A 25,395-nucleotide genomic window follows, 5' to 3' on the forward strand; every position below is an offset into this window, starting at 1 on the left:
GGTTAAATTTAGCTGAAAAAATTGAATAATAAAAAAATCAAGACATGTACATAAATTGAAATAAAATTAAAAATGTATTACAATTCTAAGTATATTCAAATAAACTGCTCTGCACAACTTGGCCATCCTGCTTGTTGGAATGCTGAAAACTGCTTAAAACTGCTTACTGCATTGCTTGGTAAATGGTATAAAACTGCTTGGTTCACTGCTTATAGCAGACCGAAACTGCTTGGTTGACGACTGACACTGCTTTTTAGCTAAGTTCACAACCAATTTGATTTTCCAGAGAGCACCAACAGATGGTGCTTTGAGAGCCTTTTGAATTTGAATAAAATGAAGATTAAAAATGCAATATTCTGTTAATACAATATCGTTTTATTAAATATTATTTATAACTAATAGTAGACTGTAAATGGTAATACGTAATGCCTCTCAATCACAAGAAAGATATTGTAATATATCGAAATATATAACTAAATAGTCGTTTTTTGGCCTTATCTTCAAAACAACAAAGAGAGATATCGTAATATCGCAATATTATTTAGGCACAAACTGCGATATCATATCGAATTATAACTAAGTGAAGAAGAATAGCTTCGCAAATATATATATAATATATAAACTACACTTAGTTAGAAACTAAAGTAACAGACTCTAAATAATAGCTAATTATATATAATTTTGGTGTTTTGTACAATTGGAAACGCAAGGGAAAATTTAACTAAGACCAAGGGCAAATCTACTTGTAGTCTAAATGGAAATGGATATGGTAATGGCAATGCTAGCATAGCTTAGAGTTATATACAAAAGATATATATCTACATCCAGGGGGCGGGCCATCCTATCCTCTCATCATTTACTGTGTCTTGGTCTTAGATTCCGCGGATCGTTTTGACACCTTCTCGCTGGACGCTTCAGTCACAGGCTCTTTTGGAGCTGGCATAACCTCTCCCACACCCAGCTTGGCGGGCAGAGCTTCGGGTGCATTGATGATTCCATAGGGCCGCAAATGGTAAATCAGATAGTCCAGGACATACATTTGATTTGGCGAGACATAGTGAAAGGATATGGCATTGTCCGAGCAGCAATCCAAGCCCTAAAAGAGTGGAAACACATTAGGAATCTATAAATATTCGAATGGGGTTTAGAAACCAGCCTCGTCGGTTTTGTAGTAGATGTACTGCCAGTACCAAAATTTCTTCTCTGTGTGCGCTGGTATCAAATGGTGCTCGGGAACAAAAGGAAAGAACCGTCCCCGTCCATTGGCATCGCGGGAGTCTCCTGCCAGCACCTTGACATTTTCCAGACACTTGCCCATCTCTACATCCTCAGCACCGGTGTTGTCTTGCTTGCACAATTTCGGATCGGGTAGGGCTTTCTCGACGAAACGACGCACTGCCTCGCGACTGAGGACATAGCCGGCGCCACCGGACATGTACCCCTGCTTTACATACGGCTTGAACTTGCAGCCAAAATAGACAGGGGTCTCGGGGTTGTACGGATACAGCATATAGCGCATATTCTCGACTATCGTGTAGGTGTCGTCGTCGGCCTTGAGGAACCAGTCGGCGTCGTTGATGTGGTGCTCATAGATGTACTTGTACGCCTCCTTTGTCTTGCCCCACAAGTTGTTCCGGCCCTCGCCTATGGGCAGAGCGACAGCATCCAGCTCCTCATCCTTGGCGGAGCTCATAAAGATCAGCTTGTTGCAGCGCTTCCCCCACGTGCGCTTCACGTGCCGCGCCTTCTTCTGGTGGTTCGTCGGATTGGTCATGATCCAGCACAGTACCCGCACCTCGCTGTACAGCTTCTCCGCAATGGTGGCATTCTCATGAGCATGTTCATGGGTGCCCACATCCTGTTCCGGTCCCTGCAGCTCCATCATATCATGACTGTGATGGGCATCGTTGACATCGCCATGCCGGTGACCATCGTAGGGCATAAATTCGCCACGTTCCGGCGTGGAGTAAACGAAAAGCTCGGCCAGACAGAAGCCCACGATGAGGCCCACAATCAGCGAGACAAAAGACCGTTTATTTGAACGTCCTACGGGATAGATGAAAGGATTTGTTATGGATACAAACACAGAATAGTTTAAGAACTTACCTTCATTTAGTATGGATCGTCCTAGCAGACTATTGGCAGTCATTTGGCTTTAGTTTTGGGATTCGGTTCGGGGGTGGTGGTGGATCTCTTGTTAATCCACTCTTGGGGTATTTTCTTCTTTGGTTGAGTTATTTCCCCTTTGGTTTTATCTTACATCTTCTGCAATACAAGATTTGCTTTATAGAAACATGTGTATATAGAGATTGAAACCCCGAACTATGGGGCATCTGCACTCTGCACTCGTCTGTCGCTCATTAACAAGTGTCATTTATCTGAATATTGTGCTGGCTATGGCTTTTTTCGGTTTTCCATCGTTCTGAAACTGTGTTAATCTCATGCAAAAACGTGACAATTCTTCGCAGAGAGTCGTTCATTGCATTCGCGCGTCTGCTTGATAAATATTTATTTCATAAAACATTTTAGATTTATTTACTTTTATTTTTTAACATTTTTATTTGCAGTTTCATTTCAACTATGCACGTTTCGCTGTTTTCCTCTCCAGATAGCTGGAATTTCAGATGATTTTTTTTTTTGGCATTTACTCAAAGATAGATACACATATGGACTATCTATGGATGTATTTGTGAATGAGCGAGCGAAATCTTTGTAAACATCTTTAACGATGGAATGGCCAAAAGTATCTGCAGCAAATTTGTCTAATTTCGAGTTGGGGTCATAAAACTTAAAGACAACAAAACAACGTGAAAAATTATCTAAACATTTATTATGTTTGAGTTTTTCCTAAGCAAATTCCGAACAAAGCCAATTACACTTTTGACACTTGAATGAGAAAAACTTTTAGAGGTGTGGTGTCGGCCTTTTTTTAAGGTTTCGTTGGGTTTCATTTAGGTATTCATAAATAATATTTAGCTGCAAGCACTGTAGATGTTTCGTGACGCTAAATATGATGGGGCTACTTCTAATTAAAATCAAACACCAATTATTTGTATCATTATCTTTGATTAGCGATCTCTTGAATTTTTCTTGTGCACTTTATTAGTCTGAGAAGAAATTTCTGTATATCACTTGCTGCACCTTTGAGTATCTGCTGTTTACTAGGGATATCTTTTGGATACTTCTTGAATTTCACTTCGATGCCTGACAATTTATAGGAAGAAATGTAACCACTTTTGTTCGCACTTTATTTTGTTTTAACAATTTCAGCTGTGCCAAAAACAGCTGTAACAAGAAATTTTAATAAACTCTTAAATGCTTCAAAATTTAAATTTAAATATATGATATTGACCGATTCTGTTCAGATTTGTATAGCTGATGTGAAAGCAGCTTAAGAGCCAGACAAGGAAACGTTTCATTTAAGAATGCAACCGGAGAATTGAATGAGAGAGAGTTTTAAGCAAAATGCCACTGCACTTTTTACGAATTTTGTTCTCTTTTGCCGCTCAGTAATGAATGTTTTATCAGCAGGAAAAAGCAGACACACTCTGTTCGGCAACCGTCTTGTTGTGCCTTTTCCAAAACGCGATAATATTATATGGTTTGGTCATTAAAGTAATTGATTTTGTTTTGGATGAATCACATGGGTCTGCGTATGCGGTTTGGCCTGGGCTTGGGTCTGGGGCCTGGGGCGGGGACTTATTAATCAGCCACTACTTAAGCCTTATCGTTATTTTATATTTACACTTTATCATTATAAGGTTTGGCACGCAGTATGCATAACGATAACGTTTGATGGTTCTATTTTTCAATCACATTTTGTGGGTCAAGATTTGCCGGCAAGCCAAAGTTGTCTAATACATATTCGATTACGAATCTATTAACCAAATCAATTTTTGGGAATTGGTTTTTGTCAATTGAAATACACTTGGTCTGTTTCCTGTTTAGGTATAGATTGCCAAACGAAACTTGCCTTCAAAAACTTCAGGAATATAGTTTGTTCAAGGCTATTCTTTATAGGGGTAACTTATTGGTTCTATGTACCGTTTAATTGGGTATCTGCTGCAGAGATCTATTTATGGGGAAAAGGAATTCCTTCACACATTTTACACCTGTTACGCGTCTATACATCTGTCTGGCACTATTCAACATCTTCCAGCAGCTTCCACTTTATTCCCTGACACCACTGTAAGATCGGTTTAGCTCGATAGATCATACACGTAATTTTTGTTTGAACAGCTGCCTGCTCTACACTAAACTCGAGTGTCGTTTGAATCAACTCGAATTCCAAAAAGGTCTTAATGCTCATTTCTAATGCGGATGCCATAGTGAAATGATATCATCTAAAATTCAGCTGCCCTGGCTCTCCAGCAAAGGTAAGGAAGTTCTTCCGATAAGTAAACCCATAAATTAGCTTTAGTTTTCATACTATATACATATAAATATATTTCAGTGGCCCTGGGACAACTGATTCTGACAGTTCTGATTGGTCTTGTGGTATTCTTTGGATTGGCCAAGCTAGTGTCCGTTCCGCTGCGGATCGATAACTTTGATAGCTTCAGATACCCGCACATACGAGTGGAGGTGGAGGAGAGCCAGGAAGCAGGTCAAGGATTTGGACCCTGAGCCTAAAAGGCAATCCATGGAACCGCATCCGAGCAGAAATTATTTCAATTTGTGCCTGTGTGTCGTTGAATGTGTGTGTGTGTGAATTCAATGACAGAATGTGGGTGGTGCCCCAATTTTCACCCCGACCTCCGTTGCTGCCTCCAGTTCTCAATTGAAATTGTAATTGCAAATGAATTAAATGCAAAATTTAGGCATGCACCATATGCCAGCGGACCTGCAGTTCCAGTTCGAGTTCCATTCCAGCAAATGCATTTCCAGCAATTAAACGCAATTTAACAGCGTAACAAAATTTGCCTTTCATCTCTAGATACCAGACGAAGGAGGCCTGCCGCACCTTTTAAATACTATATATTGTATCTAATTTTAGAATCTAATCCGCCATAAGTGCAGTAGCTTCCAATTGAAAATTGGCAGCAAAAAAAGGGGAAAATTATGTAATTATCTATTTTCAAATCACGAATATGAACTCATTTGACAACGTGCCTATAATTTATACAACTGGAACTTCTTTCTTTCATTGACCATGTACATACATATATTATTTATCAAATATTTTTTATGCACACACAATTACACTACCACGGGGTGTTATCATTGACAATTTATATAGCAAATTTGTGTCTGCAGGGGGATAGATAAAATTTTTATCATGGGGAGACACAATATATCAAATGTTTATTGGAATATAAAGGTTTTTATGAGGGCACTTAACATTATCAAATATCATTTATAATACGATTTTTCTTAAATCACTTTATGGAAAAGCTTAAGAATTATATAGAGATGTAAAAAAACTACAAAGAAGGGATCTTAGTGAAAAGCTGTGAAAAGTCTTTTTATCTTCTAAAATATCCTGCACAGCTATTGCAACAAAATTAAAAGAACATTCTTCAGTTAATCTCTTTATAAACATAGTTTAAGGCAGATGTTGGCTGAGTGTTTAGTGAAAATGGATATATTATTATGTCATTTCGTTTAATAGATTCGCTTTTGGCGCTTGCCCACTGACCACTCTATCGTGACAGCTTACACCGAACCGAACCTCATAACCAAACCCGTAACCTGAACACCAAACCCGAACCGAATAGAACCGCAATCGGCAAACGGGCAAACGAGAACCCAAACCAATTGTTTAATTGTTTTGTTTGGCCGCCGCCGTTCCTCTTGGGGCAATAAAATCAGCCACGCTCCACGATTCCGCTCAAGTTTCAATTCAAATCTGTTATTTTTGCTCGTTTTTTTGGTTCTTTTTGTTTTGGGAGCATTACATACGAGTATTTTAAATGAAAATGTTTTGTGTAGTGGTTGGTTTTATGTCACTTCACTTTCAATTGTTTTGCTTACAGATAAAAATAAAAAAATATATATACAATACAATGTGTTGCTGGTTATCAATGTGGAACTGTGGCTGTCAGCGGGGGCTATTCGTATTGTTATCGAGCGACAAAAAGAAATATGGCTTTCAGGCATCCGTTTCTGGAATAACTTTCGGTTCCATCATTGGGGAAAATTTCATTTATGTCGATGACTAATTTGGGGAATAGAGATTGTGGGCTTCCGACAATTTGTATATATATATAAACAATAAGGATATCTTCTTGAAAGCAGAAGCCCAACATACCCTTTCAAGTACAGGGTAGATTAGTCATCTATTCAATTACATGTTTCGCAAATCTAGCTGAAAAGTTATTTCTTCAAAAGTCTGTTCTAATTAATGATTGCTTGTTTAGCTGATCATAGAAACCAGTTGTGTAATGTCTATATCATGATGGATCGTGTCTTTATCTATCATGTTAGTCACGATGACAAGAGCAGTGTCAAAGAATGAAACTAGGCATTGATTGGATTTGGGGTTCTCTAAATGAATTATTGACAGAAATGTTGTTTGTATTTATTGCCAATGATTAAGATATTCTTTTAGTTGGTGTGTCTGTTCTGTTGTTTAAACTCTCTTGGGGGGAAATCAGAATTGGGTCAGAGGTTATGAATGTTCGAATATTTTGACAAAGTAGCCCAATGACCTAGACAACAACACATTTATGTCCGTTCTCTTGTCGCTTCCGATGCGGTTCTTGAAATAAACATACTATCGGACACCCTCTCGTGCCTCGAGAGGCAATTGCAGTCGTGGCACTTGAGATTACGATGAACCATTGGCATGGGGGATTGCTCCGAGTCAAATCAGAGGCTTAGCTAACATGTTCAAGTGCGAATTTAATTGGATAATAATTGGGGCTACGTCAGCGGAACAGGGGGGAATGATGGGGAATTAATGCAGTGTACGGAACATACGACACCATCGTACACAGCTTCAGTGCAGATGAACTACAACTCTGGGGCTGTGCTTTTTCTGTTATCGCTCTTCCGCCTTTTGAATGAGAGGTATTTGCATTGCATGGGGCATGTGTGTTGCGCAAACGCTATGCGACGTTGCAGTAAATACCTATTAATCGTAGTAATTACCTTCCACCCAGAGAGTCAGCTCTGGTAGTGTGAAGTTCCAAGAGACCCAGTATGCCCTTGGCTGCATCAAGCAACAAGCAACAACAAGCGCAGAATTATTGAGAGAGAGAGAGATGCTCGCTTATCAGTGCCGTGCTAGCTTCTGCGCCACTGCAATCGTACTGCAGCCTCGCTCCCCCGTCCTCCCCATGGGGAGCCGTCCAAATATGATGGGAACAAGGCAAAAACAGCACTTAATCGGAGAGGCGTCAGACAATCACATGTGCAGCAATTGAAAGAGAGTCGAAGTGGGACTGAGAGAGAGCTCGTACGCCCCCGGTACGAGTAGCACATGCGAACCACAAATAAATTAAAATAAATGCAGTTCTCTGCCGAAGGCAAATCACCCCTGGAATGGTCACCGAGGGGAACTTATGGGGGAGGGAGCACCGGCAGCGGTGCGAGCAGACAAAACGCATAACGGAAATGACAACTGCAGAGCGACAGAGAGAGAAAGAGAGAGGCAAAGGGCAGCTGTTTGCGGGAATGACAGACAGCGTATTAAAAATAACAAAAACTAGACAGACACAAGAGCCTAACGAATATGGAATACCCTAGAGAGAATTTTTTTTATTTAATTGTGTTTATTGAGTTACGTCAAGCACTTATGAGCATCGATGCAGCTGCATAGGGCATATAAGCAACAGATGGTTGGCTCTAATTAATAATATTTTATTTGCAACCTGTTGCACAAACTATATTTCCGAAAAATGTTGGTCAAGTTACACTGCACTACATGGAGATGCATTTATTTTTACCAATACACTACAAAAAATTAAAATTAAAGCACAAAAAAGGAAGTCTCATCATAGAGTAGATGTGCTCTTAATTCAATGCAGGGTAACGTTACTACGTCGTCCTCTCTCCCTTTTTCGTGCGCTCACTTGCATTCCAATTGGAATCTCACATTTTTATTACCGTTTGTTCACTTTTCGGCTACTCTGAATGCAGAATTGTTGTTGCTTTTACCTTTTGCCCTCTTTTTGGCTGCACTTTTGTGTATATATGTATATGTACATATTTCTGCCTTTTTGTTTTTGTTTTGACACACTAAAAACGCGCGCTGGTTTATGTTTAGCCGAAATTTTATGCTGACAAAATGGTTTCACATTTTGCACCATCATTTCAGGTACATTTTAATTGAGATTTTGTTGCTGCACCAGTCGCCGTTACTTACAAATTGATTTTTTGCACATCCTCTCACATGCTTGCCCCGCGCAGGACGACGCTTCCAGTCCTTTTTGGACTCGTTCGCTCCGCTGCTTTTGATGGCACTCACGTTTTTCGGTTTTCAATCTAATTGCTTGGCCTGTCATCCATGCGATTTGTACTCGTATTTTGTATTAATCGAGGCACTTAATATATTTAATTAATATTATTTTCTGCCCGCTGACGCTCACGGGCCGGAATCTCGCGCGTTGAAACTGACGGAAGAGAATGAATGGCGCGAAATTCTGACCCAAGAAGAGAGCGAGCAGTTTTGTTTCAAAGTATATCCGATTAACCCATTTAGAGCCAATGCACAGTGGGCAAAGCAGCAAATCTTTTGGCGGAAATATGTATATATTTCTTAATGATAATACGTAAGAAATTTTTCTGGAAAATTTTAATTTTCCATATTTTTTGTTGTTATTTTTTTTGTCAAAAATTATAAAAATATTTGATTTTCCAAAATAAAAAATACGCTCCGGCCACAGACTATATATATATTTTTTTTTATTAATATATACCTTCAAGGCATAACTAATAGGTAATACGAGTAATATTTCAGATGTTTGGATAGGAACAAGCATATCAGAATTTCATCAAAATCGTGCGAGCCGTTTAGGAGCGGCCCGTAATGGGTTAAGGTGTGGTGGCTCTCCCTACATTTTTGTTGTCGCGAGAGACACAGAGAGCGTGATAATAGCGATAAAACCAGAGAGAGCACAAAACATGCGCATGACAAAGGGGAGGAAAATAAATAAGAGAAAATAACGTTGCCGGCATAAAGAGCCGGCTGCAGCTTTAAGGCAACGTGAAGACTGATTGGAAAAAGCCTATAAATAAAATATTAATGATAGGAAGAAGAGAAACATGGACAAAAATAGGCATAAGATATTACACTTTAGAATTTAATTCATTAAATTCCATGGAAATGTTTATTTCCTTCCCCTCTTGTTTACCAAAGAGCACAGAAAGAGAGTGAAAGAGAGAGAGAGAGAGAGCTGTAACCAGGTTTTTGGAGAAACATTGCCTAGGTTAAGGGAAGGAAATCTTGTACGTTGATTTTTCGAAATATTTAGTAGGCAAATATATTACCCTTAGTTTTCGTCTTCTGTGGAAATTGCCAAGTGATCTATTTCCAGTGAATGCTTGCTATCTTTCGCCTATTCCAGATAAGATATTACACCTGTACTCTCTGTCACTACTGCGTAACAATTATGATAAGGAACTATTCGCCATTTCAATTAAGATATGTGTTCGATTGCGTTCAATAAGTTCTATAGGGTGTTTAACAGCATATCTAATTGAAACAAATACACAGTCACAGTTAAGTTACTAAATCCATGACGGCGCAGCTCTCAAAGCTCTGACACTCGCATTCTCTTATTCGGTCAAATGTGCTAAATGAAACCCTTCCATGACCAGGATCACTTGAAAATAATTCAAGTTTTTTTTTCTTTGCTAAAAATCAGTAAATAAATGGTCAGTTTTCGTAAAAAAATCTTCTCAACGTATTCCTCGAAAGCTGAAAGCTGCAGAAAATGGAAAAAAGCTATCGAGTATTTCGATATCCTGTCAGCTCATTGATCTGGCATCTAGGACAACCGTCAAGCGTAGTCATTTATGAAAGCGATCGTCAATTTAAGTGTAATTTAAGGGAATAATGTATCCGCGCTACCAGCCGCCAGACCAAAATGGGTGTTATTAACCGCCGCCTGCTGGTATCCCCAGCAGGCGCTACCTCTACACGGATATTATTAAAAGCAACCGGGTTACTGTTATATATCCAACTCCGTCCGCCGCCGCAGTCCTCCCTTAATACCCAGGATCCGGCTAAAACTGGTGAGAATATTATTAAAGTTTAGCTTGCATAACCAAGAAGTAAAAGAATAGGAAGAAGTAAAGTGCAAAGGTCAGTCATATATCAAAGGCATATATAGTTCAAGGTGCAGATTTCATGGAGGGCGCTATCATTGTCGAAATGGGCAAGGCAACTTCGTAGTGCTCTACCCGCTCTACCCCATATAAAGATAACTTGATTTAATTAATAAAGAAATTATCTCAGATTGTTATGTTTTAGACATATTAATGCATATGATTAGGGTCTTGTAAATATATCTCGATCCCGATACCCATTCTTGGTTTCTGTAAGAAGAACACTACCTTCAGAATATCCTTGACATACCTTTAAAACAGAGACTGACTAGTTTTGGATTTTATTGGTGCATTAGATGACAAACATTTTCTTAATTCTAGAACATCCATTTCCCCAGGGTATGCAAAATGTTGCTCAACATTTTTTCGGCCAAAAAATGTTCAAACAATTTCAGCAAAACATAATGCTGCAGCAACATTTTTTTGACAATTTTCATTGGCCGAGAGCAAAAATCGCGTCGACCCGTTTTAACCGGTTCGTAGTTTGGCATATGAGGTGAACATCAAATCCATATTTAAACTAACTTATCAGTACCAATTTTAATAGTAGTTAAAGTGACCACATGCTGAATAGCATAATGGCAGGAAACGGCCGCGACAGAATATCCGGATGTGTCGTGTTAATATTCCCCAAAATTTGGGCATATTCACCCTAAGTCGATATCCAAGTACAGTAATTTAAATAACTAATTTTAAAGTATGGAATCTCATTGTTGTCAACCGGGTGAAAGAGGTCCTTACCCGATTCAAGTTCTGTTATCGATACTATTGACCGGATACCCGTGGTGCGCGCCAAATATAAATTTTTTGAATGTGAACGACAAGGATTTAAATGTTGTCATTACCGATTAAAAAAATTCATAAATTTTGATATTCCGTCGGATATTCACCTTCGATAGTATCGATCGGGAAAATTTGTTCTTTTCGCCCATTCGTCCGATACCACGTCCAGTCATATACATATATCCATGATATCATCCATATCATCACAAAGTGAATGTTGCCAGCAACATAAAACGTAAAAAAACGTGAGTATGGAATGTAAAGGACATTGTTGAGCTGGAAAACGACATTGTTGCGGTCATATTTGATAAAAAGGAACATGAATAAAAAGCAAAGATCTCAAGGGGACAACGCCAGGTAAGTCTCAACTTCTACATGATCATCTACATACGAAATGGCTCATTGGCGCTAATGATCGCAGGGACTTTACATGAACTATTCACATGAATATGTCGAGTTCAATAGCAATCTGCTTCTGTCAGAGGGCACTCAGTGATCGAAATACATTACACTTCAAATACAAATTCAAATATCTGTTCCACTTAGTTATTTGCCATGCTCTTAAACCATTTATTAGGGGCGTAAATTAGTGAAACTATGCTTGAATAATATTCGCTAAATCACTTTATATACACCACCTAGACCACCACCTACTACACAGAATCGAGTATGAACTAAGGGAATTAATCCATTTCTGATGACAATATTGTTGATTTCCATTCATTTATTATGAGCATTTCAAATGCAAACACATTTCTAGTAAATATTTGCATTAATAATACTCACTCGACAGCTGACTTGTGTGTGAATTAATCTAAAATAACTAAAGCCAACAAAGTGGTATTTGTGCCCTCAAATTAGAGTGGAAAATCATGCCCCAACGAGTATGTTAGGCCACTCCCCCAAACGAAACAGTAATTCTATAAAGATAATGACAGGGAGATAATTTTTCCATACGAAATATAGACAACTTACTTATTTTATTGCATATGTTTTTGTGGAAACCGTATAGGATTTTATTAGTTTTATTTCTCTTTATTAATCTTATTACATTTCAAGTGAAATTAGAGAAGGTAAATGATACAATTTAGTCTTTAAAAATAACAAAAATTATGAAAAATATGGTTTAGTTATGGAAATATTTGATTTACTTTGATTAAGTACAAAATACTCAACTTTCGATTCAGACAAACAATTTCCAAAAAACTTTAAAATATCCTTTCTTAAGATGAGAACTGATGATGTAGTTGTAAGTACATAAGTAATGCTAGTGCTAATATAATATCTATTTGTATATACAATTTTCCCCTACATGCTATACCATCTGGTAATATTACACTCCTAAATGCTTGTGTCTTTGACTAAATGTTCTCTTAAAATACGTCGATAGATCGTATTCAGTGATTTGTTAAGTTGCATACATTTATGTTGTTCAGACTGTTCATTCCGTAAATCAATTTTGGATTCTATGGCTATGTGAAAAGCTCTAGTTTCGGGCCGGCAAATACATATCAAACTCACATCATCGTATATCACTCAGTTACCTCAATATATAAATATCACAAGTGGAGTCACAAGGAGCGTAGTTGCGGTCGCCTACAGGAATGAGCAGCAGAGTATGAGAATCATCACCGTGATGGGGAACAGGGCATAGATCTCGCTCCGTGGATGGCACGTGGAGACCAGATAGGTGATGTCGTCCTCCTCATGCTCGATGCCATCCCTGGTGGGCACCTCCACGACCACGATCTCGTCCGACAGGAAACTGATGTTGAAGCTGCATTCTGTTGTGTTCAAGCAACTCTGCGATTCACTCAGGTTCGAATACTGGAACGTCGGCTTATATATATCGAATATGACGTGTATATCGTTCCGCACCTCGTCATTGTCGCTATAGAATATATAATAGTAGTACCCATCTTCGATAACATTCTGTACCGCCTGAGCGCTGTTGTTGGGGGCACTCTCCATGAAGTGTGGACTCGTGCAGTTCTCGTTTGGCTTAAAGAAATCACTCAGGAGTATGGCCCCGTTGAAGCACAGGAACAGGCCATTCTCAAAACTCGACACCGAGTTAGACTCATCCGTTTCTGTAAAGTTGACGGCATTTCCGCCGTGACTGTACTTCCTGTCGTAGACATTCTCTCGCTTCGTGCGGTTGTAGAGCCGCTCGTACAGCTCTCGCTTTCGCTGCCGCTTCTGCAGCGCAGGGGCAACCACTCTACCGCCTAAATTGTGTTCCGCCTCGGGTCGATCTGGTGTACCACTCGCACTGTGATCGGGATTGTGGTGTGTACCAGTCGAAGCGTGTCCAGGATGATGCGTGATGGGCATCTGTTGGAGATGAAGTGTTCCCTTCTTGAGCTTCTTCCTTATGGGTTTCGTGGAGGTCGCAGTGGATCCGGAGAGGGTCAGGCCAGTGGGTAGATCCAAGGGCTGCTGCTGCGCTGATGGTTCCTCACTCAAGTCTTCGCCTCCGTGATTCTCATGCTCAAGCACCCCGCCATCGGCAGCTGGCGATGGGCCCTCCATCTCCATCTTGTCCTCAAAGAAGACCTTGACTTGCTCGTGACCCTTGGCATAGTTGGCGCCCAGTTTGTTCTTGTTGTGGTCCGTCAGACCGCAGAGATTTAGCTGCCGCTGGCCCTTGACAATGAGGATACGCGATCCATCAAAACGGGAGCAGAACTTAACCCTCACATTGGCGCCTTTGAGCAGAAAAAATCCCCAATATTCCAGGGTATCGTCGGGCAGGGTCATCGATTTCTTCAGACGAATGTGTTTGCGATTTGTGGAAATCTCCGGTTTGTTACGCAGCTGAAACGCATTGAAATTGGAGGTCATCTTGAGGGTGTGCTTCGAGCAGAAGATCGACGATATTCCCGCACGGATCTCAATGATATCCGACTCGGCCATGGGATAAACGACATCGGCGAACACTGATTTGCGCAGGTGCAAAGGCATAATGATCAGCGTGGCCGGCAGTATCACAATCAGCAGGCAGAAGATGAGAACCCGCTTCACGCCGTGCATTTTGCGGGTCTCTGAAAGAATAAAAAACAAAAGATAAAAATAACTATTTACATACTAGTGAGTGATAAGTGACATGGTTAATATTCTTTTTTTGGAAACCACCTTCAAAGCGATATTCTGTCAAGGGCTGCATCTTGTCTTTGTTCCAGCTTTCTCTCAGCTAGGAAAAATCCACTGAGAACACGTCTAATCGGTAGAAAAGTCTGTGGAACACTGTCTTGATTGTGAGATTATCAAATTAGACTGACGACTGGGACTGGGACTAAAATTGCCCGCCCCCTCCATGACTTGTATCTGTGTATTTGTGAGAGAGCCGTGTGTCTGGGTGTCAGAGATTGTATCAACAATCCACAACACAACGAATATTGATATAGTTCAAATATATAACCAAGCTATTCACAAGATTCGATCAGACACTCAGATCGATGGCCAGCGGCAAGTGACAGACTCTGTTTGATCGATGGTTAGCGATCTATGACTCTCGCTCTGATCACTGCCACTGGCTATTGGCTCTCTTTTTCCTCTCTTGAACTTGACTTTGTTTAGTACATTTGTTTATCTTTGTTAAGTTTTTAGCAATGATTAAGATTTAGGCACAGGAGCGGAATGGGTAAAAGTTGGGGGTGCCAATAGTTTTGTTGGGGGAATAAGAGAATTTCCACAAATTCGAATGTCTAAGATTTATCTTATGGAACCTCTCCCCTAATTTTATTTTGGTTACATCACAGCGTCTACCTCCACAATCTCCTAATCTTACTTGGTTACGCACTATTTTCCCCCGTGCCCCCTTTTGATGGCCTTATCGAGGGATGGCCTCTGCTAATTACCGGTCTGCCTATTGATGCCAATGGTTGATAAGCCATGTTTTCCCTCATGAAAAATGCTCTTTATATTGGCCTGCTCTTATCAAGCGTTTCTGTTCATACGGGAATCAGCTTCATATATTCCACATTTTATTTATGGCATACACGAGTAATTTTCATCTTGTCACGTTTTTGTCGAGTGCTTTTCGGGAACTCAGATCAGGTGTTGGCTAATGTTATAAACCAGGTCATCAAACATACATGTGAATTCGGACTAAAAATCATCTTGAATTATGGAATATTAAATTTAAGGAATCTTTTCTATTAGATATTTTAAGAGTCTGGAATTCTTAAATATAGATTTTGAAGTTGTTTTAAATATAGGAAAAGTGATAAGAACTCTTTACGGGAACTTTAGTAAGCGGCAACTTATGCGTGATAAGAACTTCCATGTATAGACTCTTTGTCCTACTTTCGCGAATGAATAATACTTTGACAGCCTTGATAGTGATTGATGGCTGTTGACGTTGATTGCTGTTCAAATCAAAACAAAAAACACCTTTAACTTTCACTTTAATATCCATTAAACATACTAAACTAAACTTTCTGTTCCTTTGACTTCAGGTTTATCCTCTTATGGCCTCAAATAATGTCATAGTTCAGGTGTCATATATTTCTTACATCTGTTTTACATTTTTCAAGCCAAATTTGTATATTTTTCTGTTTGGTTTTTGGCATTTTCCTAGCAACAGAAAAGAAACCCACGGAAAAGAAACCCAGTCACGACAGGTTTTAATTCGGCATAGCCATGGCATTTTATTTTCCCCCAGCCCATCCGGTTTTTCGTGTAGTTTTAAAAACAAGGCCCCCCCACATATTTGAAGGTTTTTATGCTTAGGCTAAGAAATACGGCAGCCAATAATAAATAAACAAACAATTCAACTTTTGTATAAGAAATTCGATTCTTGCAACTCTTTTTTTCTTGGCATGTGAATCTGTATACAAATGACAGATGTTCACACATTTCTGAGTGTGTGTGCCCTTTATGAAGGGTATTACTATTTTCCGCAGATGTTTGCGAGGCAGAAAAGGAAACATTTTCTACCTTATAAATATGTCTTTTGAAGATAATTGGAACAGAGAAGAAAATACTTTTTCTGGTCAGGACACAATAGATAAAAAGCCTTCTTCAATGGCATCTGTTTTTTAAGGGTATTTGGAGCCTCGGCGTTTTGAAGATACATTTTCTTTTTATTGTAATTTTCCACTTACATGCTTTTGCTTTTCCCTATCGTTCCGATTTGCGCTCTGTGAAGTTTGCGTTGTGACAGGTGTGAATTTTACAGAGAATTTCGTATGCAATTCTCGTTCTTTTTCCTTTTCTTTGTTTATACGGCCGGTGCTGTCACTGCGATAGGCATTGTCTTTTGTTTGCAGTTTCTATTCTGGTCTATTTTTCGGGTTTTTCCTCGCATAAAGATATCCAAAATTAGATAAATGCATGGGTGTGTGATGGGGGCGGCACTGGAGAAGGCTCTACAATCACACGTGCAACGGCTCTGCCATTATTATCAGTTCGATTCTTCGATTTCCGATTTGTTATTCTTTATTGACACACATTTTAATCAACAAATGTTTGAGATGCTCTCTCGATTTCAACGTCTCTCGCTCGCTCTCTCTCTCTCTGTCTTTTAATCTCTCTCTCTCAACCTCTCTCGTTTATCTCGGAAAAATGCACTCTCCCATTTTCTTGTCTATTTAACGCTTGGTTTTTAGCTTTATTTTGGCACCGCAATTGTTTTAAACTATTTTCTATTGTTTCTAACTTTCTTGTTTCACAATTTTCACATTGCTAATCATTTATACAAGTGAATTATTACAACATAAAATTATTACGAAATTTTCACCCGACGAGAGGAAGCATAAAAAACAAAACACTTCACTTTCAAAGCAATTTCTCGAATGAGACTCATGAGCTGTTTCAATGGAAATTTGTATACCCGATACTCACAATGACTATAGGGGTATATTCGATTTGTGGTCAAAATGGATGTGTGTAACGTCCAGAAGGAATCGCTACCGACCCCATAAAGTATATACATATATTCTTGATCAGCATTAAGTCTATTGAGTCTATTGAGTCTGTCTGTCCGTCCCTATCAGCGCCTAGTGCTCAAAGACTATAAGAGCTTGAGCAACGACATTTTATAACCATACTTCTGTGATATGTCACTGTTACAAGAATATTTCAAAACTTCGCCCGTCCAACTCCGGCCCCACAAAGGGCGAAAATCTGTGGCAAACTCAGAATCCTAGAGGATGACCTATCAGATTGCTGAATTTGGTTCAGATCGGATAATTTTTATGGCCATAAGGAACAAATCAATTTAATCAAATCGTTTAATGTAGCCATACTTATGTATCGGTTGTAAATGTAGAGTTGCGGTCGCAGCAGCAACTCACAACGTTCCCCCTCGTTTAATAATAAAAGCCAAAGAGAGAGATGTGTGTTTTCGCTCTCACTTACGCTCTTTGGCTGGGCTCTCTAAAATATCTGCGCTCTTTAATGTGAGGGAAACAATTTTTTGTTTTGACGGGAAGTTGGTGGCGATGTGATGTTCTCCCAGGGGTGGAAAATCGGTGGTAAAAGGGCGGTTAGTTCTATACTTTTTGAAATTTAGAATTGTTATTATTAGAATTGTTTTTACTAAATCTTCCCATGAAAGGCTTTAAACTCAATAGAAAGTCTTAAAACATTCAAATTGTTATAGAACAAATATTTTACATTGACACATAATTTTCTTAAACATATATTTTTGATAAATTTATGGAAATAAATGTATCATCAAATCTTGAGATTAAAATATGCAAATATGGTAAAAAAATGCGGTTTCTATTTGTAATGCCACAAATATTTGTCGAAAATTCTCTCAACTTAAGCCAGAACATCCCATAATATATGAGCTACAAATAGAGTTAATCCCAAGAATGGTGAAAATAATATAAAACGTATGTAGAGTTGATAACATATACAATATTTGAAGAGCAACAAAATAAAGACAACGAGAAAAATCTGTCTGATAAAATAAGAAATGTTTGAATAAAACCAGAATCATTCTGATTCTGACAGAATAATTCCGACAGAGAATGACCAATGGGTCATGTCATGTCATGGGATAACAAATGAGAAGATATCTTAACCCTTAAACTTACTGTTCAAATCCGCCATTGAGTAGTAGAAATCCGTGTGATAATAATGCAATTGTCCCGGGCTAATGGAGGTCGTCCGATTGAACATCTTTTTATTAGCCATTTTATGGGAACCGTTTTCGAAGGATAAAAGGACTGGTAGAAAAGGTAACGACCGCAGCTCGCAAATTATCGCAATGAACTGACGGGAAAAATATAATCCGAATCATTTGAAAGCCCCCAACAACTGGGATGGGATAGCGATGACGCTTAATCCAAACAGTCAGACACAGAGACGTCCCGTTGTCGTGTGTCTCTTCAGAGCTAATACTGATAGTCGGTCTGGTTGCTGCGCTGTCTATTATCATTATAAATTAGTAAACAGTGTTATAAAGCCTGAACATACTCTACATCGCTGCTGACACAATCATTAAATTGATAAGGACTTAATTGGGACTGTCAGTCATTCAGTAGTTGTAGCAGGAATACTTATGGATGGGGTATAAGTATGGCATCTGTCCATGCTTGACAACAGCGATAGCAGCACGTGCCCGGGAACCCCCACTCTAGTGATTGGAAACTTAATATCTGCATGCCGTGGGGCTTGTTTCTGATAGTTTTTAGCGGAAATTACTAAGGAAAACTAGCAGAAAATAAATTGTATACAAATAAAAGTAATATAAAACTTCTCCTTTGTGTTGAATATTTTCTTAGAGTCGGTTTTTGTGTGCCATTAGATGTCATGAACGACATCTGCCAGATTCATTTGCAAACAAACCGATAAGATTCTATCTGTTGGAGACTTTAAATAAATGTAAAATTTATATGCCTAGACATTCTATCTTATCTGGGATCATTTCTTTTATTGGTTAAACAAGCAAAAAGTTACGTGAAGGAAAGTTTTGCATCAGAAGTTAAGAGTAAGCGGAAAGTTGACATGGGTTTCGATTACGTCGGACATTGGCGTGGTGCTGGGTTCCAGATAGGTGATCCATTCGGGAGCTGTTGTGGATGTTAAAATTCCTTCTTTTAATTTTCGCATTTCCACTCTGATTTGTTGTCGGCTCAAGGCGTTGAGCTTCTCTATTTTCTCCACCTTCTTCATTAAACTGTCCATAGATTTTAACAATTTCTGTTTTTTTGCGTCCGGTTTGTTCTTCCTTCTTCGTAATATCCTGCGCTTTTTCGTCTTTTTGGGGGGTGATTTGCACACACAGAACTTTTTGTCATTCCCATCTTTCACACATTTTGATTGATGCGTATATCGAAGCAGTCGCCCAAAGGTGGGAACACTGACGTTCACCAATTGGTTAGTGTCGTGATTGTACAGAACGGTGGCCAGAAATCTCGCGGCTTTGGGCTGCGTGGTGAAGCGCACTCGATACTTGATAGTACTCGACTTGAGGGAAGAACTATGCTGATGTATGGACTCAACTTTCTGCAAAGAAAACGCTTCACAGCGATTAAATAGGTTGCGAGAGCGAAGGTATTTGTTGAGGCTGTCGACCAGGAGCCAGCCGAGGGGCAACATCTCGGTCTCCTCCTGCATCAGTTCCATGGAAGAGGCACAGTCGCAGTAGTTCTCGCTGCGACCCGCCTCATGGCAGGTGCGATTCGTGGGAATTTCCTTAAAGAGCGTTAGGCAGGTGGGGCAACCCTCTGGTTGCAACAGATCTGCTACCACCTTCGTTCCCAAGTTCAGAATGTCCTGCAACGTGAGGTACAAATCATGGGGTGAGGTCATCCGCTGTGTATTGATCGCCAGAGCCACGGATATGTCAGGGTATTGCAGACGAACCCACGATGGTAGCCACACGAACAGCATGGGATGACAGACATGATCACTGAAGAATATTACAATCGCTTCACTGAAAAGCCCCAACTGTTCGAAGCGTTTTATATAGTCCATCAACGTGGGCTCCCTTTTTGGCCGATTGTGATCCGTGACGAAATTGCTCGTCCAGAAGAGCCCGAACAAGGGTTGTGTGTTGTTGAGGTAACGCTCCAGCAATTGCTGACAATAGTCGTAGACATAGTCCACATACAGCCGCCTGCCCACATACTCTGTGGATCGATTGCGTAGATGCAAACTGTCGGCTATGCCCCGCATGAATGGTCGCAGATAGTAGTCGACGGGCTTCTCCCCGAACTCAAATTCGAACTTTCGGATGAGCGTGAGATCCTCTGCATAGGCCGTTAGGTAGCCCTTTTCCTTGTATTGCTTCCAAATTAATGGCATCGCGTCCATGTCGCTGGCCGATTGAAGATTGTGCACCGCACTGGGACTGTAACCCGATATTAGGGCCATCAGATTAATATAGCTATTATCGCCCATTCTCTTGTAGTTCTCCATCTCGAACCAGCCATCTATATTGCTTTTCAGTCCTGGCATATCGTCTAGTGTGGATCGAAAGTCGTTCGGGGTCATACCATTGAAGCCGAACATGATGACACTGGGACGACGATGACTCTTTGGCTGCTGATTGGATGACTGATGTATTGACTGGACAAAGGTGAAGGGTTCAACCTGTAGCACATCCCCCAGACTGTCTTTGCAGATGGCAATCAAGCCCATCACATCTTCAGGGACAATATAAGTATCATGGAAAGGAGTCTCCACCGCGCGACTGACGAAAGAATGTTTGTCGAATGAGCTGCAGTTGCTTGGCTATTATTCATGGGATTCCTTACTTGATGCTACCATTGATGTAGAGTCCCATTGGATTTGTGGTGATCCTGCGATACCCACATGTATACGTCATATCCTTCGGCTTTCTCTCTAACGTACGCAATGTGAGATTGACCGCAGATTGGCTGACATGTAGGATATGCAGGTGGCGCAGATGATCGTAATTGGACCTCACAATATCATGAACATCCTGAATGGGCTTCTTCCTAAGCAGTTGATCTTTGATTGATTCAGCATATGGTGTGTCGGTGGTATTTTTTCTGGTTGTAACACTTCGCCTTTGAATCTTTGCCTTCATGGGTTTCCTACTTGCCCGAGACTTCTGTGGTACAGCAATTGTGAAAACTCTTTTATATTTATTGGGTATCGTATACTTATTATTCTTTTTTTTCGCTCCATCGATAAGGCAAATGGTGATCAAGAGTAAACAGAGTATCACAAAGCACCGAAAACTCCACACATTCATCATAGATGAACTCATTAACTAGCGACTGCCGGAAACATTATACATTTTTAGCGTGATAATTGTAATGTTTTGGTGCAAAATCCATTAGACATGAGTTTCTGGAAAGTATGAAAGCTTTAACAAGTTTTAAAAGTTTCTAAATTGAATGTTGTCGTTGTTTTACAACGGGTATCTCCTGGTTGACACTGATTTATCAAATTTACCGATTATCAATTTTTCTTTATCGAGGCTTCCTTTCGATTATTTGTTGTGTTTTCCAACGTTTTTTTCTGCCGGGTGTCGACGTTGCTTGCTTTTTTTTTGGTATTTCGGGTTTGGCAATCTCTTTTCTTTTTTAAGTATAAGAATTTCCTTTTTTGTCTTTTTCTTTATGCTCTGGGTATTTAATTTTTCAATGAGTTTCTCCATTCGGCTCTTGCACACACAAAACTTCTTTCCTGTCAGTTTTTTCATGCAATTGGAATCGTTTCGATAGGGATCCAATCTTTGAATGGATCCCACGTTCAGATAGTCCATAGTTTTCAGCTTGTGGTTATAGCGTATACTTCCGGAGAACTCTGGATGATTGGGATTGGCGCTTCCGAAGAGCTGTCGGTTGACGCTGAATGTCACTCGATAGGTGTTGATGTACGATGGTGACTGACGCTCCTCCACACGCATGGAAACGGCTGCAACGGACTTGAGGGTGAAATTGGAGCAGAACTCTTGAAGATTTCTGTGGTGCAAGTATTCGTTTATACTGCGCACAAGAAGCGTACCCAACGGCAGATGCTCTGTGTGCCTGGTGGCAAGTGACTTGTAGATGCCGCAAGGGCATGTTTCATCACTTATTCCCGCATCCGGGCAGACGCGGCTCTCATTTATCGGCGCCAGAAGTGTCTGGCATTTCGGACAGTCCTCCAGCTCCTCCACAGCGTGTGGCCATCTTTCGCCCAGCTCCAGAATGTACTGGAGAGTCAGATGCAAGTCGTATGGGGAGGTAAGTCGTTGGCTATTGATTTGCAAGGCCTGCACCGCTTCAGGATGCTCGGCACGGAACCAAGGAGGCAGCCAGATAAACAGCATAGGCAGGGTCTCCTCATGGCCTGAGCCTGGGCCCTCATCGCTGAAGATGATCACAATCGATTCCTTAAAGAGTCCCAGCTCAATGAAGCTCAGAATATATTCCATAAAAAATGGTTCCAAAATTTTACCATCCGCAAACATGTCGTAGCTCGAGCTGTTGGTCCGAAAGAGTCCAAACAGAGGCTGCTGAGATTCCGTGGTCATATGTCGTTCCAGAAATTGCTGACAGAATTCATAGACATATCGAATGTTCATCATTCTGCCAATGCAGTCAGTGGGAACTTTACTGTCGATTCCCTTAGCATAGTAATCGAGGCTGGACTTTTCAAAGTTAAAGACATTTTGATAGCTCACGTCCTCCGCGTAGGCCGTCAGATAACCCCTCTGCTTGAATTGATTCCAGATCAAGGGCAGCGTCTCCAAGCAGCCTTGTTTCTTCGAATGGCAACCTATGTTCTGCCACGTTTGAGGAATGTAGCCGGAGAGAATGGCCATTAAATTGGGCATGAGGCCCTTGTCCACTCTGCCGTATCCTTGCATCTCGTACCAGCCCTCCATTTGAAGACGCTTGCTAAATTCTGGAAAGTTTTGGTGAAAAATCGTTCGGGAAATGCTACCAATACCCATCATGATTACATTGGGCTTTCGGCGCTTAGATATTGGCGGTTGGCGCCCACTGCGGGGCTGCACAAAGGCCAAGGTCCTTGTTTGGAGCACTTCCCCCAGGCTATTGCTGCAGGTAACTGCCATGCTCTCCACATTATGGGGCACCACATAACCATTCTGAAAGGGCACTTTTTTCAGGCCGATATTTTTTCGCCTTCCAATCTCACGATAAGTGCAATTGTACTCAACGATCAGTTGCGAAACAAGATCGTTTATAAGCATCACATATCGCTGGTGTTCGTCATGGAAGTCTGTGGTGATCAAATCATCATCTTGGTAGCATTTCTCATAATCGTCATCCTTTCTACTATTCGTGGCATTTTTTGACATTTTTTGGGTATTCAGAATACGACACTCTGATGTTTCGATGTAGTAGTTGTTTCCATTTTCTTTCTGTGGAGGGAACTCTTTTCGCGATGTTTTTATTTTATCCACCGCGAAGATTAATGGTAGAGCCAAAATTAGTATTAGAAGTGTCCAACGTGTCATTGTTACTGTTGTAATGATCCATTACATTCAAAACATCTACGATTGTTATGTGTCGAAAGCGATTTTATGGTAAATTATTTATTTTTGTTTTGTTTTAACACAACTGAAAATTTATGTTGAAAATCGAATGGCAATAAAAACAAATAAATGAATACAAATGAATATATATTCAAGTATTCTGTGACGATACTATTCATTGTTTTATCACAAGATAATGAATGACATTGAATACAAATTGGTTGGATTTCAAATCTTGAGAATGAAACTTATTTTCTAAGAACAGAACCTATTATCTTTTATGTGGATAGCAACCGCATAGACCGGCGTTACTAAAGTCTGGTGATTGTGAAGCCCTCTATGAGGGAGTCCCTCATTCCCCTTTGTTTCCCTCTTTGTACGGAAAAGTTTCTTGAATACAAGGGGAATTCCGGCACCTGTAACTTTGTTTTATCTGATGCCAAGCGTCAAATTAGGACTCACAATATTCTCTTTCCATCCGTTTCCCTTGTAACCAGCTTGAACCAGTCGAGATATCTCCAAGTCATAATGGGCGCTTCTGAGCGTACAATTGATTTTCTTCGCTTAAAGTACTAAGGAAAACATAAGAAAAACGCCTCGAACGGACTGTAATATCAGTCAAGTGATGGTGCGGTTTACGTAGAACGTGTCTTTGCTGTTTATTGCTCATAATTTTAATCATTTTATACAGCATTCAGAATATAGAAAATGTCGTGAAAAAGTATTATGTCAAGACTGCAATGTGTCGTATGTGGATCCATTCACTACAAACACTAAAAACTAAAAACCTCTGACGTTCATACCCTGCACAAATGAAAGTGATCTAATCGATATTCAATACGACAAATACATCAATCAATATGTGCTGCTCATCAACGAGCATGTGATCCACGGGATGCTTCAGTCGTATAATATCCCATACACATGCTTCCATCTGAAAATTATTTACGGTGAGAAAGCGGAAGATTACGACAGGTAAAAACAGTTTCAATGATGTAATAAATGGAAGCAGTGTTCTCAGTAAACCGATTTCTCCATGTGCAGAATGGGAGATAGGATATATTTCGGACAAGCTATGTGCTACCAGTGTCCGTGGAAGGTATTGCCGGCACTGCCCATGATGTTCATTTACCTGCCGCCCTGGTTCCGGCGGGAGTACCAGTACCAGTACCCCGAACCAGCATCGCTTGAGCTCCAACTTCGATGTGTACAATACTGTCAAGCATATCCTTTAGATAGTCGGTGTCACGAGAGAATCTGCACTGTCCAAGTCATATGAATGCCCTGCGTGTCAATCGTTACTCCTTCCGATACCCGAGGACCGGAACTGCTCTCAGGCTGCCTTCGAAGAAACCTACTGCACGTGCAATGCCTATCGAGAAGTAAAAGGTGAATGGACCAGGCGCATAGCCCATTGAGTTTTTTTATTGAATAAAGGAATACCTCTGGCAGGATAATCTAAATCGATTTTGCAGCATTCTGACATAAAAGTACGTCACCAGAAGGATGCCACCTCAGTGGATACAAAAATGCTGTCTTATCGCACAAAGTTCATGGTAAATGAAAATGATGCCGAATTCTTTGGCAGTTGGCTAATTGTGCAATTATATCACCGAAGCTCTTGAGATCAATTTAGAGCGTATAAGTCGAATAAACACATACAAAACGGACTCCAAATCAAAAAGCTATATTGCATATGTTTTTCAGAGTTAAAGATATAATAATGCTAATAATAATAAAGTCATTCTAATATATACCTATTATTATACCGTGTTCATACGAATAGTGTTTATTTTTTAGAAGGCATCATTAAAATATCCCTATGTGGATCAGTGCCACACATTCTTTGAATATTTAAGGCCACTGAAAATGTTGTATAATTCTTTGGTCAAGTTTTATTTCTCTGTGTACTGCCCAAAAAA

The 25,395-nt window shown here is 40.1% G+C and overlaps 5 protein-coding genes across 8 annotated transcripts; 1 reads left to right on the plus strand and 4 right to left on the minus strand.

Annotated features, from left to right (window-relative positions):
• Positions 1-354: 354 nt before the first annotated feature.
• On the minus strand, positions 355-8,579 carry LOC108163723 (glycoprotein-N-acetylgalactosamine 3-beta-galactosyltransferase 1). Of its 2 annotated transcripts, none has more exons than XM_017299173.2 (4): positions 8,309-8,579; positions 2,107-2,265; positions 1,157-2,046; positions 355-1,096 (listed from the first exon to the last, which is right to left on the minus strand). In XM_017299173.2, the coding sequence occupies exons 2-4, from the start codon at positions 2,147-2,149 to the stop codon at positions 857-859; spliced, it is 1,173 nt and encodes a 390-aa protein (XP_017154662.1). In that variant the 5' UTR covers positions 2,150-2,265; positions 8,309-8,579; the 3' UTR covers positions 355-856. The 2 variants fall into 2 exon arrangements, with proteins under 2 accessions (XP_017154662.1, XP_017154663.1); XM_017299174.2 differs by lacking the exon at positions 8,309-8,579 and adding an exon at positions 3,142-3,232.
• A 3,517-nt stretch (positions 8,580-12,096) lies between these two features.
• Positions 12,097-18,284, minus strand: LOC108163701. Of its 3 annotated transcripts, none has more exons than XM_017299136.2 (2): positions 18,105-18,284; positions 12,097-14,099 (listed from the first exon to the last, which is right to left on the minus strand). In XM_017299136.2, exons 1-2 carry the CDS (start codon positions 18,202-18,204, stop codon positions 12,652-12,654), a joined length of 1,548 nt encoding a protein of 515 aa, XP_017154625.1. In that variant the 5' UTR covers positions 18,205-18,284; the 3' UTR covers positions 12,097-12,651. The 3 variants fall into 3 exon arrangements, with proteins under 3 accessions (XP_017154625.1, XP_017154626.1, XP_017154627.1); XM_017299137.2 differs by lacking the exon at positions 18,105-18,284 and adding an exon at positions 14,191-14,303 and having other exon boundaries at positions 12,098-14,099; XM_017299138.2 differs by lacking the exon at positions 18,105-18,284 and adding an exon at positions 16,164-16,839 and having other exon boundaries at positions 12,099-14,099.
• Positions 18,285-18,923: 639 nt separating this feature from the next.
• Positions 18,924-21,467, minus strand: LOC108164106. Its single transcript, XM_017299697.2, has 2 exons — positions 20,772-21,467; positions 18,924-20,707 (listed from the first exon to the last, which is right to left on the minus strand). The coding sequence occupies exons 1-2, from the start codon at positions 21,248-21,250 to the stop codon at positions 18,988-18,990; spliced, it is 2,199 nt and encodes a 732-aa protein (XP_017155186.1). The 5' UTR covers positions 21,251-21,467; the 3' UTR covers positions 18,924-18,987.
• Positions 21,248-23,596, minus strand: LOC108161227. Its single transcript, XM_033393778.1, has 2 exons — positions 21,439-23,596; positions 21,248-21,333 (listed from the first exon to the last, which is right to left on the minus strand). The coding sequence occupies exon 1, from the start codon at positions 23,453-23,455 to the stop codon at positions 21,476-21,478; it is 1,980 nt and encodes a 659-aa protein (XP_033249669.1). The 5' UTR covers positions 23,456-23,596; the 3' UTR covers positions 21,248-21,333; positions 21,439-21,475.
• Positions 23,597-24,075: 479 nt separating this feature from the next.
• Positions 24,076-25,174, plus strand: LOC108164012. The gene is made up of 2 exons (XM_017299587.2): positions 24,076-24,448; positions 24,518-25,174. The coding sequence occupies exons 1-2, from the start codon at positions 24,369-24,371 to the stop codon at positions 24,750-24,752; spliced, it is 315 nt and encodes a 104-aa protein (XP_017155076.1). The 5' UTR covers positions 24,076-24,368; the 3' UTR covers positions 24,753-25,174.
• The last annotated feature ends 221 nt before the right edge of the window (positions 25,175-25,395 follow it).

This window comes from Drosophila miranda, chromosome 4, assembly GCF_003369915.1.
Source record: "Drosophila miranda strain MSH22 chromosome 4, D.miranda_PacBio2.1, whole genome shotgun sequence".
Classification (NCBI taxonomy): domain Eukaryota; kingdom Metazoa; phylum Arthropoda; class Insecta; order Diptera; family Drosophilidae; genus Drosophila; species Drosophila miranda.

Bases quoted from the DNA above. Each gene is read 5' to 3' on its own strand.
- LOC108163723 (XM_017299173.2), bottom strand. From the start codon at position 2,149: ATGACTGCCAATAGTCTGCTAGGACGATCCATACTAAATGAAG. The intron at 2,047-2,106 runs GTAAGTTCTTAA...TCTATCCCGTAG, and splicing joins ACGATCCATACTAAATGAAG to GACGTTCAAATAAACGGTCT. The intron at 1,097-1,156 runs GCTGGTTTCTAA...CCACTCTTTTAG, and splicing joins TCTACTACAAAACCGACGAG to GGCTTGGATTGCTGCTCGGA.
- LOC108163701 (XM_017299136.2), bottom strand. From the start codon at position 18,204: ATGGCTAATAAAAAGATGTTCAATCGGACGACCTCCATTAGCCCGGGA. The intron at 14,100-18,104 runs GTAAGTTTAAGG...TTATTCTTTCAG, and splicing joins CTCAATGGCGGATTTGAACA to AGACCCGCAAAATGCACGGC.
- LOC108164106 (XM_017299697.2), bottom strand. From the start codon at position 21,250: ATGAGTTCATCTATGATGAATGTGTGGAGTTTTCGGTGCTTTGTGATA. The intron at 20,708-20,771 runs GTAAGGAATCCC...TTCTTTCGTCAG, and splicing joins TACATCAATGGTAGCATCAA to TCGCGCGGTGGAGACTCCTT.
- LOC108161227 (XM_033393778.1), bottom strand. From the start codon at position 23,455: ATGACACGTTGGACACTTCTAATACTAATTTTGGCTCTACCATTAATC.
- LOC108164012 (XM_017299587.2), top strand. From the start codon at position 24,369: ATGCTTCAGTCGTATAATATCCCATACACATGCTTCCATCTGAAAATT. The intron at 24,449-24,517 runs GTAAAAACAGTT...CTCCATGTGCAG, and splicing joins AAAGCGGAAGATTACGACAG to AATGGGAGATAGGATATATT.